Genomic DNA, 18,109 nt, shown 5'->3' with positions numbered 1-18,109 from the left:
CAAGATTTTAGAAGTTTTTTTATCCGGTTCAGTTATAATTTTGGTTATCCAAACAGTTTGATTATCCAAACTACCCTAGGTCCCAATTAGTTCAGATAATCGACTCTCTACTGTAATTACCTGGCAACTAATGTCTGAATATGACAGTTTAAGTACACAAATGCATGTAACATATGTATTTGAACTTGTTAAGTTAAAAGCAAATTAAATAAAATAAAACAACAATAAAAAAGCTTTTTGTAAGGGGCAAGCCACCCCTGCTTCCCCCTATTCTTACCCCCATTACTTTATTACTTTTACTCTGAGATCATCATGCCATGGAGAAACAGTAATCACTGACAGGAAATGAAAAAAAGTCTCATTCTTTCTCCAGGAGATTACAAGACTGAAGCACCAAAAACTTACTACAGTGCAAGATGTAAGGCATCTTTCTTATTTGAAATGAGCATGCACTCAAGTAATTGTGATATGAGCTAATGATTGTAAGACATGTTTTATAAGTATTTTAATAAAATATCAAAGAAAAACAGTGACTATGAAGACTTTATAACTAGACAATGTACTCATGAATAGAAAACATAACCAAGAAACTAACAGATTGAAGTAGCAAGAACTGATGAAGGTAAATGTCAACATTATTTTTACCGGAGCCTCACATCATTCCCAATTTTGGGACAGGATTTCTTTGGTGTTCCCAAAGGAACAATGCAGTTACAGAATGAAGAAAATACATATCAGTGCAGCTATAGTGGTAAGTAAACCAAGATGTTATGATTTACTGCTAAACTGACCTCTCCAGAAGTGAAATATATACATTTGCCATGCCTTGGTTCACTATTGTGATAATTCTCTCTCAATGTTATACTGTTAAAGTGAGTATCTTAATCAAATGTCTAACTTTAAACTGAGCTTGACTCTCACGTTCTCTACCTAAAGTCTTGGGTGCATTCTCTTCTCTGCAGAGTTTGTAAGACTTTTCTGTGTCTGCATGCCTTTCCTCTGGGTCCTCCAGTTCTTCTATCTACAAGAAATGCATAGTAGATTGAATGGTAATCATTGAAATTGCTTATAAACATGCTTCTAGTGCATATGTGTGAATGAATGTGCATATGGGCTCAGCAAAAGACCAGTGTGCTGTCCCCAATGAACTTCACAGCCCTGTGTCTGATGGCTGCTGAGCTAGGTTGTCATGTCCTTGTAAAGGATAAAGTAGGTTATTAGAAAATGGATGTATAATGGATGTTACAGCAGTTATAACACCAAACGGTACCAAGCAGTACCCCCTGGGAACCATGGAAAGCAGAAGAATGTCAAAGCAGTTGATTCGGAGCAACACTAACACATCATGATCTTCACTTAGATTGACAGTCCATAGTTTTCAGTATTGTGTCTGTGTCAAGATGATACTTTCTTGCCAAGTAGCAACTTTACATGTCTTTTGAGCACACACATTCCTAACAATAAATGTGATGAGATTGCTGCAATGGTTGCACTGGCAGAATGTAACACTGCACCCCCCACCCATAACTGTGTTCCATATTTGATATAGCAAAATGAAAATGCTACTTCTATCCATTTTGATAGTTTCAAACTAACAGATATTGTTTCCCCTTTGGCAAAGGAGACAAACAATAGCAATGCAGCCTTAATGAGAAGTTTTAGTTTAAGGGTGTTCCTAACATTTTAATAAAGAGGATAGTAAATGGTCTTTTTCATGTGAGTTGGTAAACAGTAACTCTTAGTTAACGTCCAGTATGCCACAAATGGTCTAAGAGGAAAAAAAAAGTTCTACTTTTGACAATTGTTATAAGACCAAAAAGGAAATGAACAAGACATGGTATCATTGTCAACAAAGGGAGTACAGGTAACAGTTTTCTGTCAGAAGAGACTTGAATTCACAATACTGCCAGATAACTCTGTGATGTCAAAATAAATGGTGCCACAAACAAAACAACACAGTGAACAGCAGTACTATTCAAAACAGATTTGCACTTTCAAAGCCACATGATGGAACCACAAGTCCGAAAGCAATAAAGGTAATGTCATACCACGTACTGTGATCTTGCTATCAGAAAAATGGAGTAATACAGCTATGGATTAAAAACAGAAATGCTGTATCTTCCCAAGAATTCAAAGACAGCTCCCACTAAAGAGAAAACATCTTGTCTAAAGTGAAATTGCATCCCACTGCTAAAGTACAGGGTTTGATTCTCAGATTTAAAAGGGAAATTAGCTATGCTTAAAATGGCCAACAAGGGCAGATAGCCTAGTGCTTACTTATGAACCTATAAAATTATGATGGAGCCACCAAATGAAAAAGAAGAGGAACCATTTGTTTAATGCAAACCGACAAAAAGATAAGTTTTGCTGTATCTTACATTGAGGAAACAAAGAAATTGCAAGATTAAGCATAATCAGTTCATTAAGAGAGCTGTTGAGGAATGTGTGTAATAGCATTCACCTATCAATGAAATCATGATCACAGATCAGTCTTCAAATCTGCCATATCTGGTTACTGTTTCAGAAAAATGTATTCAAGAAGAGCAGCAACATGTCCAGGGTTAACCATTCGGTAATGAGAACAAGATATATCAAACATAAATCCCTTTTTGAAGCCACATTCATATGACAATTCATTGTTATCACATTACTCTTTTGAAGATATTCGTACTTGGGCTAAATAAGAAATATTCAAACAATAATAAATTTTTTTCCTTTCTTATTTTGTTAGCAAAAGAAGAGAGTTACCAGAAAAAAAATGCTAAAGAAGAATGTCAAATAATGATGTAGACTCTGTAAACAAAATACAATTCATGGGGAACAAATGACAATACAACTGATGCAATCAGAGACAGAAAAAAAAAGAGCAGCCAGTACAATATAATCACAGAATTATAGTACATCGACAGAGATACTACCCATAATATTTCACTTTCACTATCATTGTGAATATTTGTGTACAAACCTGCTTTAAATACTAGGTCTCATCAATTCCAATGTCTTTAGTAGTTATTAATTGTTGCTTTACTGTATTTTGTTGTTATAAAATTGCATTTACTTCTTATCCATTTATTTTCTTATGTTGCCTTATCTTGTGTTGCTGTTTTTTTAATAGTATGTACTTCTTACATTTATCTAAAGTTCTTGTTATTTTTGCCTATATGGCCTGGTTTGTGCCAGATAAAAGTCTTTGGATCAGTGCACCAATTCAGTTAACAAATGTTAAATAGCACAAAATAAATAAAATGTAACTGTTAGATATGAACAGTGGCAACAATGACAAACTTAAGAAGAACAACCATAGATCTTTGGAACAATATTTGATATGCTTTCCTTGTAGCAACACAGCAAAGCCCGAGCATGCAGCATAAATAACAAGGAGACATTTTAGGCATCCAAGTCAGCTTTTGCAGCACCTGCATATAGCATATTCGACTTGGCCCAATATAATGTCTTCAGCATCAATGTTTAATAATCATTGCCTACATCTTTTTCTGCTGTGTCTCTCTCTCTCACACACACACACACATATATATTACTGTATTCATGCTTCAAACTGATACAAGTGCTGAAACTAGGCATTTACTGCCAACAGACAAAATAACAGAAGCATTTTTATGCAGAGTTCTAGACTTCATCATAAATCTCCAGACCTGAAATATCCTAGCGATCGCTATGCACTCTTCACGCATTTTATACAATTTTTCATGGAGTTCAGTACAATATCTGTGAATAACAACAAAACTATGACATGCATGTGAAAAAAGAGGTTTTGAGTGTATGAAGGGTATTAAGAGTTTTTTCAATATACAATAATAGGTACTGGAAATCCATACTGACAAAAAATTAGGGATATTTCAAACATTTTATGCAAAACTCCTGGATTCCATTTTCATTTGAAAGACATGAATTTGGATTGCATTTTGTATATTAAAAATAAAGTTTATTTCTGAGAGGACATTGATGAAGTCATTTAAATCGAAAAAGGCCAGCACACACATTGGACAAGATGACCTCATATACATTCTAACAGTTCACTTCTCAACATCTGTTTTAAGAACTAGTAAAGATATCCCAGTTTGTATAGTTATAAGGAGTGTTTCATTGCTTGAAATCAAAATATATCTAATAATATTGCACTTAGAAAAGCCTTTGTGACAACTGCAGATTGTCATTATCTGGCTTTTAGAATTCAGTCATATGTGTACAATGAAACACACTGATTTCTCATCAAAGTGTAAAATACAACTGGAGATGTAACATTCTTCTGACCTTTCTGTCTTTGTGACAAAATTATCTAAAGAACAACTTTCCTAAGTGTAAGGTAGCAGCAAAATTCAGGAAAATATACAATTCTGTTTCTTTTCCCATAATTAAATGTGCTTAACAGTATAACCAGATCTGTGAAACAAAAATGCATTTTAAATTACACTTATGTAAGATTTTCAAACAAATTATTGTTAATATATCCCTTTACCTCTGGCACTATATTTGAAGCTGGCTGCATAAGTTCAAACTAACAGAAAAGAAACAGAACTTACATATATGAGGTATAAATTGCTCACAAGTTTTTATATATCTATTACATAAAACTTCAACTCAGAAAAAAAGTGCTACTCATTTCTCAATAAAGCAGTGATAGTTGAAAGGCATCATTTTCTGTCTTGTGTCTTACTCTAGTGTCAGACAACTGGCTAAGGAAATATTAGACAGTGAAAATCAAACTGTTCACTGCAAGCGAATAACACACAAATAAACTGAACTTGTGACAAGAATCACGGACAAAGTTGAATGTAATTTCAGATGCAGCCATCTACAAGTAGATATCATGTTCACTTAAAAAAATCAGGCTATGACATCATGTGTTTTCTTTATCTGTGCTGAGAAATAATGCGATCACAGCTGCACATTCATTTGGGTTTTCATATCAGATGTTTCCGTACAGCATTGATTTTTGTAGGAAGTCTGAAGATAGTTTTATAGAAAGCACATTTTGTTCCCTTTAGATTTCATTAGCTTGCAGGTTTCATACTAATGTCTCACATGTTTTGTGTTCCAAATAATTTGATCCTCGTTTCTTGAAATGCAGGCAGCTTGACTTTATTGATACATGAAGCAGCGAATCTCTTTTCATCTCTTTGCAGGAAAACTGTTGATTGCCGTTGAACAGGAAAGTGACCTAAAATAAAATGACAGTTATTAGGCACTTTATACCTACACAGATATCATGGAACTGGAAAAACACCACAGGTCTGTGTGCATTTTAATCTGGTCACACATTTGTTTTCCTGAAATATGAGATGCTGTATATGCAAATAAACATTGCCTTACATTTCAAAATTGGTCCTCTGATGTGAGTATGTAATTTCATGCAGATAAAGAAGGAGATAAGCAAACTGATAAGGCCAAGATAGTAACATCTGTATATTTAGTTGTATTACAATCCAGACTTTACCTAAAAAATGGTTTGCAATTTTCTGGTATGCCTAATATTGTCATATTTCTTCTAGTTTGTTACGTCGTAAGGAAAACCTATGCTTTCATTTCCACTGTATACTCCAAAATTGCACACATTGATTATATAACTTTACCAAAAGAGCTCTACTGTACTACTAATCAGTATTACTATCACTTAAGGTTTCTCCTGAAAATCACACTTGTCTAGTAGGACTAAACCAGTCAACAAAAAATTAATCACATGGACAAACAAATAAACGATATAAAGGGACCATGGCATTACCAGATCTTCGTAAAATTGTGCACACAATAGTTTTACAATACCACAAATCTTATTACATGTCATTAGCATGTAAATGTCAAAGGATAAATCTTCAGAAATAAAGATTCCAGATTTGTAGACTTGTAAGCAGCAGTGATAATGTAATTATTGACAGAGCAGAGGTACTCTAAGTTCTCATAACCAAAATGCATTACTGTACATTTCTTTATGGTTTTATGCTAATTTAGCCATTTAACAAGTGAATGTAACTGGGTATAATTAAATAAGCAACATTTTTTTTATATGATATACTATTAACCACCTTTGTGAGATCCAGGAAGATAAATTCAAGTAGAAGGTCAACACCAAGAGTGTCAATTACATTATTATGAAACTGTATTAATATTGATGTACCTGACTTGCCAGTAATAAACCCAAGTTGATTTAAAATGGTCAGTTCAATGTAGATTCAGGAATACGTTTTAACAGTACCTTCTCAAATATTTTCTTACAATACAAGGTTCATATAACAGTAATTACTCGGACTTTATATACTCTCTTTAAATACCTGTTTTCTTATTTTTTTTCCACTTGTCGAGAGCAAAGCCAATCAACATTTGTTGGCGTAATCTTGCAAGTTCTAAAGACAAACTTCACCTACCCTTTAAATACATTTTTTAAATACTACTAGTGCCTAACTACTGTGCTAGATTTTAAACTTCTAATCATCTCATCTAAGATGTTTTTTGATTCACTAAGACAATAAGTACTACTTATAGAGTTGGTAGTATATAGCCTAGTAGTATTAGAAATAGAAAAAACCTCACTGTAATTATCTGCAGTTTCCAAGGGTTCTTTAACCACCTTGCTATAATACCTACAGTAAGTGATGGTAACTTATTGGTTACCAATATCCCAGTACAAATAAAAAATGCTTTCTTGTTTTCCAATTAATTAGTTACAAATTCTTTTTTTTTGCAAATAGATATGCTGAGTCATATTGCCTTAGACAGGGATTTGATTGATCTTCTGAGTCTTTTTTAACTTTTTACAAATGGGAATTTCTTATAAATTTGCCAATAATGTCAATTTTACAAAAAAAAAAAAAAACTTTACTGACTTTCTTATTCCATCATGGTGGTTTGTTACTTAGTTTACTCTTGGTATTCACTACTGGTAGATATGAAACTATAATTTTGCCAGTTTCGTCGCAAAAAATATTACATTAACTAGCTGCTATACTAATCACACTTTTGAATTTTCATTTCTGCATTAAGAAATTGACTAGTATATTTACTAGTTATTACAGTAATTTGAGAATGATATGAGTTCACCAGGGTTGGTATAACCAGAAAATATAGTTGTGTAAGTTAAAAGTGATGTTCAAAAAATCACTGTTGCAGTAACATAAAGCTATATAGGAAGTATCCTGCTAAGGATATCAGATCTTCAGTCAGTTTACAAACACTTTTGGGGTGCCCTCCTCATGCACTATACATCTACATGAGACATATGAATGCCAAAATCTGGAGCTTTCTTGCCTCTAAAAAAGGAAGGCTATAGCTGGATGGTATGTCATACCCTGATAAGTCAAAATAAGAAGTTATGTACCTACCATAACGTTCCATGTTAGTTGTCTTCTCTCGCCTTCTTTCTTGCTTGATGGGTTCGGAGCCGATCCCTCGGCTCCGACTCGGCACTTGCTAAGCTCGAGAGTCACTTTTACCAGCTCGAGGCAGCCCCATATCCCATGATGCAAGGCGGTAAGTACCCAGATCTCGTTTGATGACAAAGGGCAATAGCACCAAGCATAAAACACTTCCCAAAGGAAGAAAGAAAACTTACAGGATGGAAGAAGGACCAGGTCTGAATGGTCTTCAGCATAATAATTTCTTATAACAAGGTCTGTCCAGGCCTGGGGGAAGGAGGGAGGGTCGCAAGAAAGAAGGCGAGAAGACAACTAACATGGAACGTTATGGTAGGTACATAACTTCTAATGTTAAGTTGTCAATCTCGCCTTCATTCTTGCTTGATGGGACCGTCCTAGCACCTCTATCCTGGGTGGCTCAATGGAACAGACTCTTGAGGACTGTAGAGCCAAAACTGGCTCTGTCCCTGGAGGCCAAGTCCAATTTGTAATGGGAAACAAAAGTGTGAGGAGTGGCCCAAGTGGCCGCTGCACAAATAGTGTCTAAAGGAAGTCTAGCTTGAAAGGCTGTAGAAGTAGCTAAGCTCCTAGTTGAATGTGCTTTAGGTTTTGAGCACAGCTGTTTTCCCCTGAGCAGATAAATTTCAGAGATGACCGAAGAAAGCCATCTGGACAAGGTCACTTTAGAAACAGGAAGGCCTTTTTATTATCCGCATAGGAAACAAAAAGTTGATCAGATTTTCTAAAAATTTTTTGTTCTGTCCAAATAATATCTAAGTTGACGGTGGACATCAAGATAATGTAGTTTTGTTCAGCTCTGTCTGAATAGTTTGGGAAAAATACAGGAGATCAATGGATTGATTCAAATTGGTCTTTGAAGCGACCTTAGGCAAAAGGTCGGATTAGTTCTCAAAGATACTCTGTCTTTGTGAAAAACCAAATAGGGGGGTCGAACCGATAGAGCATGAAGTTCAGACACCCTCCTGGCCGATGTAATAGCCACTAGGAATAAAGTTTTCCAAGAAAGAAATTTCAGGGAACAAGAAACAGCTGGCTCGAAGGGGGGAAGAATCAAGGATGTCAGCACTAAATTTAGATCCCACTGAGGAGGAGGATTCCTGATTGGAGGCTTTAGTAGGAAAATTCCTTTCAAGAAGGCCCTGCAGAGCCTATGGGACATAATATTATGATCTGCGACCCCGACATGAAAGTTGGAGATAGCAGCCAATTGAACTCTGATTGTGGAAGAAGAGGAACCTGCATGAAAAATCTCTGCTAAGAAGTCCAGGACTGCCTGAACAGGGGCAGTGAAAGGATCAATATTCTTGGCCTTAGCCCAATAAGAGAAACGTTTCCATTTGCTTGTATAAATCCTCCTGGTAGAGGATTTTAACGAAGCTACTATGATGTCTCTAACTGGGTTAGAGATCAAAGGAAGCCTGGCTAAGGAAGGAAGTGGAGCAACCATGCTGTGAGGTTGAGAGAAGGGATAGACCGGTGCAGCTGACCGGATTGGTGAATCAGAAGATCTGGCACTGGGTCCAGATGCCACGGCTGCACCAAAAGGTGATAATGGAGGAACGGGAACCAAACTTGTCGAGGCCAGTAAGGGGCAATGAGAATCAATTTGGCTCTCAAAACGGTAGCTTTCTGGATAACTTGAGGGATCAGAGGAAATGGAGGGAAGGCATAAAGAAGTCCCTGGGGCCAATCCTGGGTCAGAGCGTCTCTGGGGGGATGGCCTGGTAGAGGGAAGAGAAAGAAGAAGTCTGGGCATTTGCTGTTTTGGGGAGTAGCAAAAAGATCACAACATGGACGACCCCATTCCAGAAATATCTCTTCCGCTATAGATTGCTTGAGAGACCACTCGTGAGGCATGAGAATAGCTCTGCTCAATCTGTCCGCTACAATGTTGGTTTTCCTAGGGATATGCGTTGCTACCAGAAACCGATGAGAGGAGATCGCCCATTGCCATAGTCTGAGTGCTTCTCGACACAAGGGGTAGGACTTGGTTCCGCCCTGTTTGTTGATATACCAAACTACAGACATGTTGTCTGTGTGGACTGCAATTGTCCCTACGGGAAGAAAGTCGTTGAGGGCTTGCAACGTTAAAAGCACTGCTCTCATCTCCAGGACATTTATGTGCAGATGGTACTCGAACGGCTGCCACGTCCCATGAACCATCCTGCCCTGATAATGACCCCCCACCCGATCAGGAGGCATCCGTGGTGACAGTGGCTATCGGGGATGGGGGTACAAAGTACCTGCCTTGGTGAACCTGAGGAGATGTGATCCACCAAGTAAGATGATCTTTGCAAGTCTGTGTCACCAGAATCTGGTGACGCATTGGAAGTTGTTGGTACGACCACTGTGTGAACAGCATCCACTGAAGAAGGCGCATGTAGAATCGAGCCAGGGAAAGAAGAGTAATGGCCGCAGCCATGAGGCCTAATACCTTTAGAACCATTCTGGCCTGTACTTTCTTGTTGGCCAGAATGATCCTGACATGACTCTGAATGTCTGAAACTCTTTGATCTGTAAGGGTAGCTGACATCCGAACAGTGTTTAAGTTTGCGCCTATGAAAGTAATAGACTGGCAGGGCGATAAGGATGACTTTTCGAAGTTGATCGAGATGCCCAAATGAGAACAAAGACTTATTGTGTAATCCCTGGCTTGAATAAGCTGATGCCTGGTGGTGGCTGACAGGAGCCAGTCGTCGAGATACGGAAACACCTGGAATCCTTGACGTCTCAGGTGAGCCGTGACCACTGCCATGCATTTGGTGAACACTCTGGGGGCTGTAGTGAGACCAAAGGGCAGGGCTCTGAACTGGAAATGACTGGACCCCAGCCAGCGGAGAAATCTCCTGGAGCGTCTGTGAATTTTGATGTGATAGTACGCATCCTGAAGATCTATTGAGCACATCCAGTTGTCCTTCTGTAAGAAGGGCAGAATTGACTGAAGAGTGACCATTCGGAATCTTGTTTTCCTCACAGACTTGTTGAGTCTGCTGAGTTCCAATATTGGTCTCCAGTCTCCCGTCTTTTTGGGGACCAAAAAGAACCTTGAGTAGATTCCGGGCTCTGAATGGTCTGTTGTAACTGGCTGAATGGCTCTTTTTTGCAGTAGTTTTGAGACTTCTAACTCTGCAATTTCCCTTAGACCGGGTGGTACATCTGGAAGGGAATTTGAGGGGAAAGGACTTTCCTCGAAAGGAATTATGTAACCCTTGGATATGATCGACTGTACCCATCTGTCATGAGTGAGGGAATGCCAGGCTTCTGGGTACAGTGATAATCTTCCCCCGACTGCCTCCAAGGAGGGACAGCCGGGCAACATCTCAGGGATGCCGAAAGGGCTTGTCAGAGAGAGGCTCTCTGTTTCCCTGGTTTTGGACCCCTCTGCCTCTAGAGCGGCGTCTGTTGTTGTTACCCCTCTGCCTCTAGGGGTAAACTGACCACGTGAATCCGGCGTGACTCCTTGGGATTTGCGGAACCACATTTTGCCACCTTTCTGTCCTTTGGGGTAAGGTCTAGAAGGGGTGGAAAAACGGACTCCTACAGCAGAAAGAGTCTTGCCGTCCTGCTCACACCTGGTCAAAGTTTCCTTCACCTGAGGGCCAAACAAAGCTGACCCATCAAAGGGAGAATTTGTGAAGGACGCCTTAAAGGGATCTGCAAAGTCACATAGCCGCATCCAGGCTTGGCGTCTAAGAGCCACACCTGTACCTGCGGCCCTACTTGCTCCATCAGCAGCATATGATATTAGCCGCATGGAGGAGTTTGCAATGGAATTAAGGGTTCCTAGCTGCGAAGCAATTTTTCTTGAGCCCCTGCAGCTGTAGGATCCTGTACTACTTCACCCAGCTCCTTAAGGATATCCCTCTGGAGTCTGGTGAAGTGACATAGGTAATTCAGCGAACGCATAGCAAAGGTCGCTGAGGAAAACATCCGCTTACCGTACCTATCCATGGTCCTAGAGTCCTTATTAGGAGGATGGACGGGTACGGAAGGATCTGCAAGTTCCTTCTTGGTGGCAGCAGCCACCACCATGGCATCAGCGGGGACACCCTTAGTGAGGAATTGCTTGTCACACAGGGCAGTGATAAATTTTGAAGGCCTCCTAGGGACTGGCTCTACAGAGTCAGGAGCAGCCCACGCCTTTCGGGCAATAACCTGCATAAGGGGGTCGAAAGGCGGAGACACCCAGGAGGTGGAGGGCCGAGATCCAAACGCCTCTAGGTATACTGACTCATCCTCAGAGGGATTATTGGTGGGCCAGTTTCCCCTCTGTCTAAGGAGTTCTAGGATGTCTGAGAAGGAGACATCCTCAGAGGGGGATCTTGGGGATCCCTCTGACTCATCAAAGTCAGTATCTGAAGTGATAGACTCGGGGGAGTCTACGTGTTTCCTCTTACAAGTCCTCTTCCTAGGAGGATCTCCCGAAACATCAGGAGAATCCTCGGAAGAGAGGGAAATTCCCAATGGGGAAACCTGAGGCGGAGGATCTCTGGGTCCTGTAGCAAGAGAAGTGGCAGAGATGTCAACAGGCACTATAGAGGGAGGAGCTAAGGGAACAGACTGCTGGCTGATACCAGTGGCCAGCACACTCTTCATCACCTCGAATGCTCCCCTCCCAGGCAGGTCCGAGAGAACCCATTCCGAAGAGCTAGGAACTCCAGGGACCACCAAAAAGGAAGTCTCCGAGGCAGATGTCGGAGCCGAGCTCACCAAGGCCGAGGCTCCAAGGGGAAGAGCGGGTTCGGACAAGGGTCCGATGCCACTCACCCCCTCGGAGGAGACCATGGAAGCCCGGCCACCGAATCCCTCTAAGGAAGGTCTCGAAGAGGAGATAAGAGTAGAGGCTGAAGGGACAGAAGGGGGTATCCGTCCCTCAGCCGTAGCAGTAACCATTCCCGAAGGCTCCAACTCCAAGCTCTGGGGTAGAGTTGAAGGAGGAACTGTAACGGGGTGTGGACCAATAGTCGTCTGTTGAGCCGGACTATGTAACATTTGGGCCAGTGCCTGTGACTTAAGTAATCTACTGACCACTCTCTCTAAGTCATGGTCCGAAAGCCTGGATGACCTTGAAGATCGGCTCCGATGGCTCCGTTCCGAGAGGAGAGGTGAAGCCGGAGCCGAAAGTATCGGCTCCAAGGAAGGAGACCTCGACCTCTTCCTCGAAGGAGCCATCGGAACCGATGAAACTATAGAACCTGTTGGAGCCGACAGGTAGCCTCGATGCATCGGCTCCAGCCGGAGCCAATACAGCCACAAAAGTAACGGTGTCGGAGCCGATCGGAGCCGACACCGATGCCTGTGCCACATGGTGGTCGGAGCCGATCGAAGCCGACACCGAAGTGGTCGATGCAGAATCGGCACCGATAGCCATCGGTGCTGAAGGCTTGGTTAAGCCAGAATCGGCTCCAGCCGGAGCCGATCTCGACTCAGAACGAGTCGGAGCCGAGGCCGCAGGCTTTGACACAGAAGCCTGGGCCTTGGAAGACTTGGCAGTCTTAGGTGGAGCCGACTTAGCCGGAGAGCCCTCCGGCTTAAGAAGGCCCCTGAGTATTAATTTGTTTCTTCTTTCCTGCAGGACTCTCTGGCTGAAAGAATGACATATAGCACAGGAGTCCTGCAGGTGAAGAGGCCCCAGGCAATAAAGGCAAGAAGTGTGACCATCTGTCAGAGACATCTTCTGACAGCACGAGTCACACTTCTTAAAGCCTGAGACCCTTTCTTTTGACATGGTGTAACAAAAGCACACACACACACCAGTCAAAGAATTTAAATTTAAATATACCAAAAAGGTATAACTACAAACACACACACACACACCCTAACAGGGGGGGGGGATGGGATGGGTAAAGTCTGACTAAAAAAATAATAAGAGACAGACAAATTTCTGTCAGAAACAGTTTAAAACTAAATAAAAACTAACAATAAGGGGTTTTTAAGTTAAAAGGGGCTAAAATAGCGAATTAGTAAATCACTTACCAGGAGCTGGTAAAAGGAGGACCTCATAAGCGAAGTGGCAAACGAGATCTGGGTACTTACCGCCTTGCATCATGGGATATGGGGCTGCCTCGAGCTGGTAAAAGTGACTCTCGAGCTTAGCAAGTGCCGAGTTGGAGCCGAGGGATTGGCTCCGAACCCATCAAGCAAGAATGAAGGCGAGATTGACAACTTAACATCATATATTATTTTATATCATGCCAGAAACAGGACAAAGTTGATTACTGAGAGAAAAGTTGCTAAGAAGAAACACACACACACACACACACGCACACACACACACACACATGTCTGTGTGTGCGATTTTGTACTACAGTTTATTGAACACATCTTTGGCCAATGAGGTCTAGTGCATGTTAATGTTTGAGAGCTGGTTTGGATGACTCTACTTTTTGCTGAAAAAGGTAAGTGACAGTGAATTTAGGGTGGTAGTGTGTGTGTGTGTGTGTGTGTGTGTATGTGTGTGTGTGTGTGTGTGTGTGTGTGTGTGTGTGTGTGTGTGTGTGTGTGTGTGTGTGTGTGTGTGTGTGTGTGTGTGTGTGTCTTTTAGCATTACAGGAAGGGTTATCTAAGGAAATAGTTTAATTGTATGTGCGAGTGGTTATAGGTTAGGGCTAGTATAAGGGTTGGGTAAGTGGGTAGATTTAGAGTATGTGCGAAAAATATTTTGTTGCATGCCTGAAAAAATAAAAATGAGGTATTTAACCATATGGGCCTGACAACTGATAGCCCTGGCCTGAAGGCCAAGGATGAAGAATAATACACCTTCTTTCCATGTCTATCAAATGCCCTACTATTCTTCTCATTGGGGATGAGAATGGAAAAAGCCAAGGGCTAGAACGTACCATCCTTTATCTATGGAGTTCACAGTAGGATCACAAGTGAATTCCTAAAGATATTTTTGTGAGACCAAGGCATTTTATATAGTCTATCAGACTTCTATGGTGCAGGGGGTTGAACATTCAGGGAACAGACAGAGTTCTACTTCTTTATGACTCAGAAATTAGTTATTTAGAAGACAGTTACCTTTTTCCTATTACAATGGGAGGAAATTGTGGTAGATTGTTGCTAAGTCTGAAAATCTCTAAAAGCCACTAAGCAAAAGTATACCATTCATTTTGAGACCACTTGAAACTAGCTGGAGTGGAAAGAGAGGAAAGATATTTAGTTTTTGGGGATTTTTTTAAAGTGTCTCAAACCTAATAGTTTTAGAGACACTGGATGTCCAGACCTCCATGATGAAGCCTACTACCTACTCTATTATTTAAAGACCCGAAGTATAGTGTTAGTCCCTTCAGTAAAAAGAAAACAATATTCTCCCTTACCATCTGAAGCCTGATGTCTGGTCTGACTGAATATATCTGACTCCTGACACTTAGTGGCTCCCACAGAGCATCACCAGAAGGGTAGGGAAAATCAGACTGACATCAGTCTCAGACCAGGGAAAATAGAGGCCAAAGGAGGAGTCTCTTCTGTACCCTCTTAAACAGTGTTTTTGTTTTTTCTTTGACTGAAAGGGGATGTTCAACAAATAAGAATTAGTAGCCATGGAGGACCAAGGAAGGGCTTTGAGTTATCAGATTTCTATGAAATGTTTGAGGCTATTCAGCCTACGGAAAATGATTTTTGGGGTAAAGGCTGGCCAGTTATCACACAAACAGATGTTGTTTGATTCCCCAAAGCAGTAGAAATCGGCCATGTGGAAGCCCTTGCATGGGATTTGTCTGCCACACATGCATTTTTCCTTTCTGACACTGATAACAGAAAACTTAACACTTTTAGAGAAAAATATGCTTGATTGAATTCTTCAATATTAAGAAAGTTCTGAATTTGGGTACCAATGCCCTTGTGCTTCAATTGATGTGCAGTACTCAAGGAAGGTACCAAAGCTTTCATAAGAAGGCCAGGTATCTGATATACTTGGCAAGATTCATCCCATATAGTTAAATGCTACTGCAACAGTGATCAAATTATGAAAATCATTAGTGGCACTTCATTTTATGTAACTAAATGCCAAGTCAAGAATTTTAGTCTGTCTAATCAGAAATGTGCTTTGTTGCTTAAAAACCTCAAATTTGGCCAGCTAAGAACTTGGTTATATTCAACTGGAGGTATAAGAGAATTTAAGTACCTTTATCTGCACTTTTTAAAAAAAAAAATACAGTATTTAATTTGATTTAAACTGTGTTGAAGGAATATTGAACTCAAGTTGCAGTTATTCTGCTCTTTAGTAACTTGAACTGAAGCTAGTGTGTTATTTGCTAGTAATTACAGGTGTGGGGGTAGCCACATTCTTTGATTTCCTGTCCTTGCCTTTTTAAGTGGTGCATTGTGAAATTTTTATTGCTTAAAAACCTCAGCTTTGGCCAGCTAAGAACTTGGTTATATTCAACTGGACGTATAAGAGAATTTAAGTACCTTTATCTGCACTTTTAAAAAAAAAATACAGTATTTAATTTGATTTAAACTGTGTTGAAGGAATATTGAACTCAAGTTGCAGTTATTCTGCTCTTTAGTAACTTGAACTGAAGCTAGTGTGTTATTTGCTAGTAATTACAGGTGTGGGGTAGCCACATTCTTTGATTTCCTGTCCTTGCCTTTTTAAGTGGTGCATTGTGAAATTTTTATTGCTTAAAAACCTCAGCTTTGGCCAGCTAAGAACTTGGTTATATTCAACTGGACGTATAAGAGAATTTAAGTACCTTTATCTGCACTTTTTAAAAAAAAAATACAGTATTTAATTTGATTTAAACTGTGTTGAAGGAATATTGAACTCAAGTTGCAGTTATTCTGCTCTTTAGTAACTTGAACTATAGCTAGTGTGTTATTTGCTAGTAATTACAGGTGTGGGGGTAGCCACATTCTTTGATTTCCTGTCCTTGCCTTTTTAAGTGGTGCATTGTGAAATTTTTATTGCTTAAAAACCTCAGCTTTGGCCAGCTAAGAACTTGGTTATATTCAACTGGACGTATAAGAGAATTTAAGTACCTTTAGCTGCACTTTTTAAAAAAAAATACAGTATTTAATTTGATTTAAACTGTGTTGAAGGAATATTGAACTCAAGTTGCAGTTATTCTGCTCTTTAGTAACTTGAACTGAAGCTAGTGTGTTATTTGCTAGTAATTACAGGTGTGGGGTAGCCACATTCTTTGATTTCCTGTCCTTGCCTTTTTAAGTGGTGCATTGTGAAATTTTTATTGCTTAAAAACCTCAGCTTTGGCCAGCTAAGAACTTGGTTATATTCAACTGGACGTATAAGAGAATTTAAGTACCTTTATCTGCACTTTTTTTAAAAAAAAATACAGTATTTAATTTGATTTAAACTGTGTTGAATAAGAAGTTATGTACCTACCATAACGTTCCATGTTAGTTGTCTTCTCTCGCCTTCTTTCTTGCTTGATGGGTTCGGAGCCGATCCTCGGCTCCGACTCGGCACTTGCTTTAGCTCGAGAACTCCTTTTACCAGCTCGAGGCAGCCCCATATCCCATGATGCAAGGCAGTAAGTACCCAGATCTCGTTTGTTGACAAAGGGCAATAACACCAAGCATAAAATACTTCCCAAAGGAAGAAGAAACTTACAGATGGAAAAAGGACCAGGTCTGAATGGTCTTTAGCATAATAGTTTCTTATACAAGGTCTGTCCAGGCCAGGGGAAGGAGGGAGGGTCGAGAAAGAAGGCGAGAAGACAACTAACATGGAACGTTATGGTAGGTACATAACTTCTTAATGTTAAGTTGTCAATCTCGCCTTCATTCTTGCTTGATGGGACCGCGTCCTAGCACCTCTATCCTGGGTGGCTCAATGGAACAAACTCTTAAGGACTGTAGAGCCAAAACTGGCTCTGTCCCTGGAGGCCAAGTCCAATTTGTAATGGGAAACAAAAGTGTGAGGAGTGGCCCAAGTGGCCGCTGCACAAATAGTGTCCAAAGGCAGTCTAGCTTGAAAAGCTGTAGAAGTAGCTAAACTCCTAGTTGAATGTGCTTTAGGTTTTGAGCACAGCTGTTTTCCCCTGATCGTATAAATTTCAGTGATGACCGAAGAAAGCCATCTGGACAAAGTCACTTTAGAAACAGGAAGGCCTTTTATTATCCGCATAGGAAACAAAAAGTTGATCAGATTTTCTAAATTTTTGTTCTATCCAAATAATATCTAAGCTGACGGTGGACGCCAAGATAATGTAGTTTTGTTCGGCTCTATCTGAATAGTTAGGAAAAAATACAGGAGGATCAATGGATTGATTCAGATTGTTCTTTGAAGCGACCTTAGGTAAAAAGGATGGATTGGTTCTCAAAGATACTCTGTCTTTGTGAAAAATCAAATAGGGGGGTCGAACCGAAAGAGCATGAAGTTCAGACACCCTCCTGGCAGATGTAATAGCCACTAGGAATAAAGTTTTCCAAGAAAGATATTTCAGGGAACAAGAAACAGCTGGCTCGAAAGGGGAAGAATCAAGGATGTCAGCACTAAATTTAGATCCCACTGAGGAGGAGGATTCCTGATTGGAGGCTTTAGTAGGAAAATTCCTTTCAAGAAGGCCCTGCAGAGCCTATGGGACATAATATTATGATCTGCTATCCCGACATGAAAATTAGAAATAGCAGCCAATTGAACTCTGACTGTGGAAGAAGAGGAGCCTGCATGAAAAATCTCTGCTAAGAAGTCCAGAACTGCCTGAACAGGGGCAGTAAAAGGATCAATATTTTGGGCCTTAGCCCAATAAGAGAAA

General features: G+C 40.2%; 1 protein-coding gene across 1 annotated transcript in view; it reads right to left on the bottom strand.

Moving 5' to 3' along the window:
- Positions 1-3,016: 3,016 nt before the first annotated feature.
- NEK10 (NIMA related kinase 10) overlaps positions 3,017-18,109 on the bottom strand; it is a 3,576,599-nt gene continuing 3,561,506 nt past the window's right edge. Inside the window, exon 38 of the mRNA XM_044064761.1 lies at positions 3,017-5,179. Coding sequence (XP_043920696.1) covers positions 5,131-5,179 — 49 coding nt within the window. The 3' untranslated portion in view covers positions 3,017-5,130. The remainder of the gene's footprint in view (positions 5,180-18,109) is intronic.

The sequence above is a fragment of the Protopterus annectens genome, chromosome 3.part0 (assembly GCF_019279795.1).
Source record: "Protopterus annectens isolate FY-2018-M chromosome 3.part0, PAN1.0, whole genome shotgun sequence".
NCBI classification, from domain to species: domain Eukaryota; kingdom Metazoa; phylum Chordata; order Ceratodontiformes; family Protopteridae; genus Protopterus; species Protopterus annectens.
The sequence above is the reverse complement of the archived record's forward strand: the minus strand, read 5'-3'. Positions and strand labels throughout refer to the sequence as shown.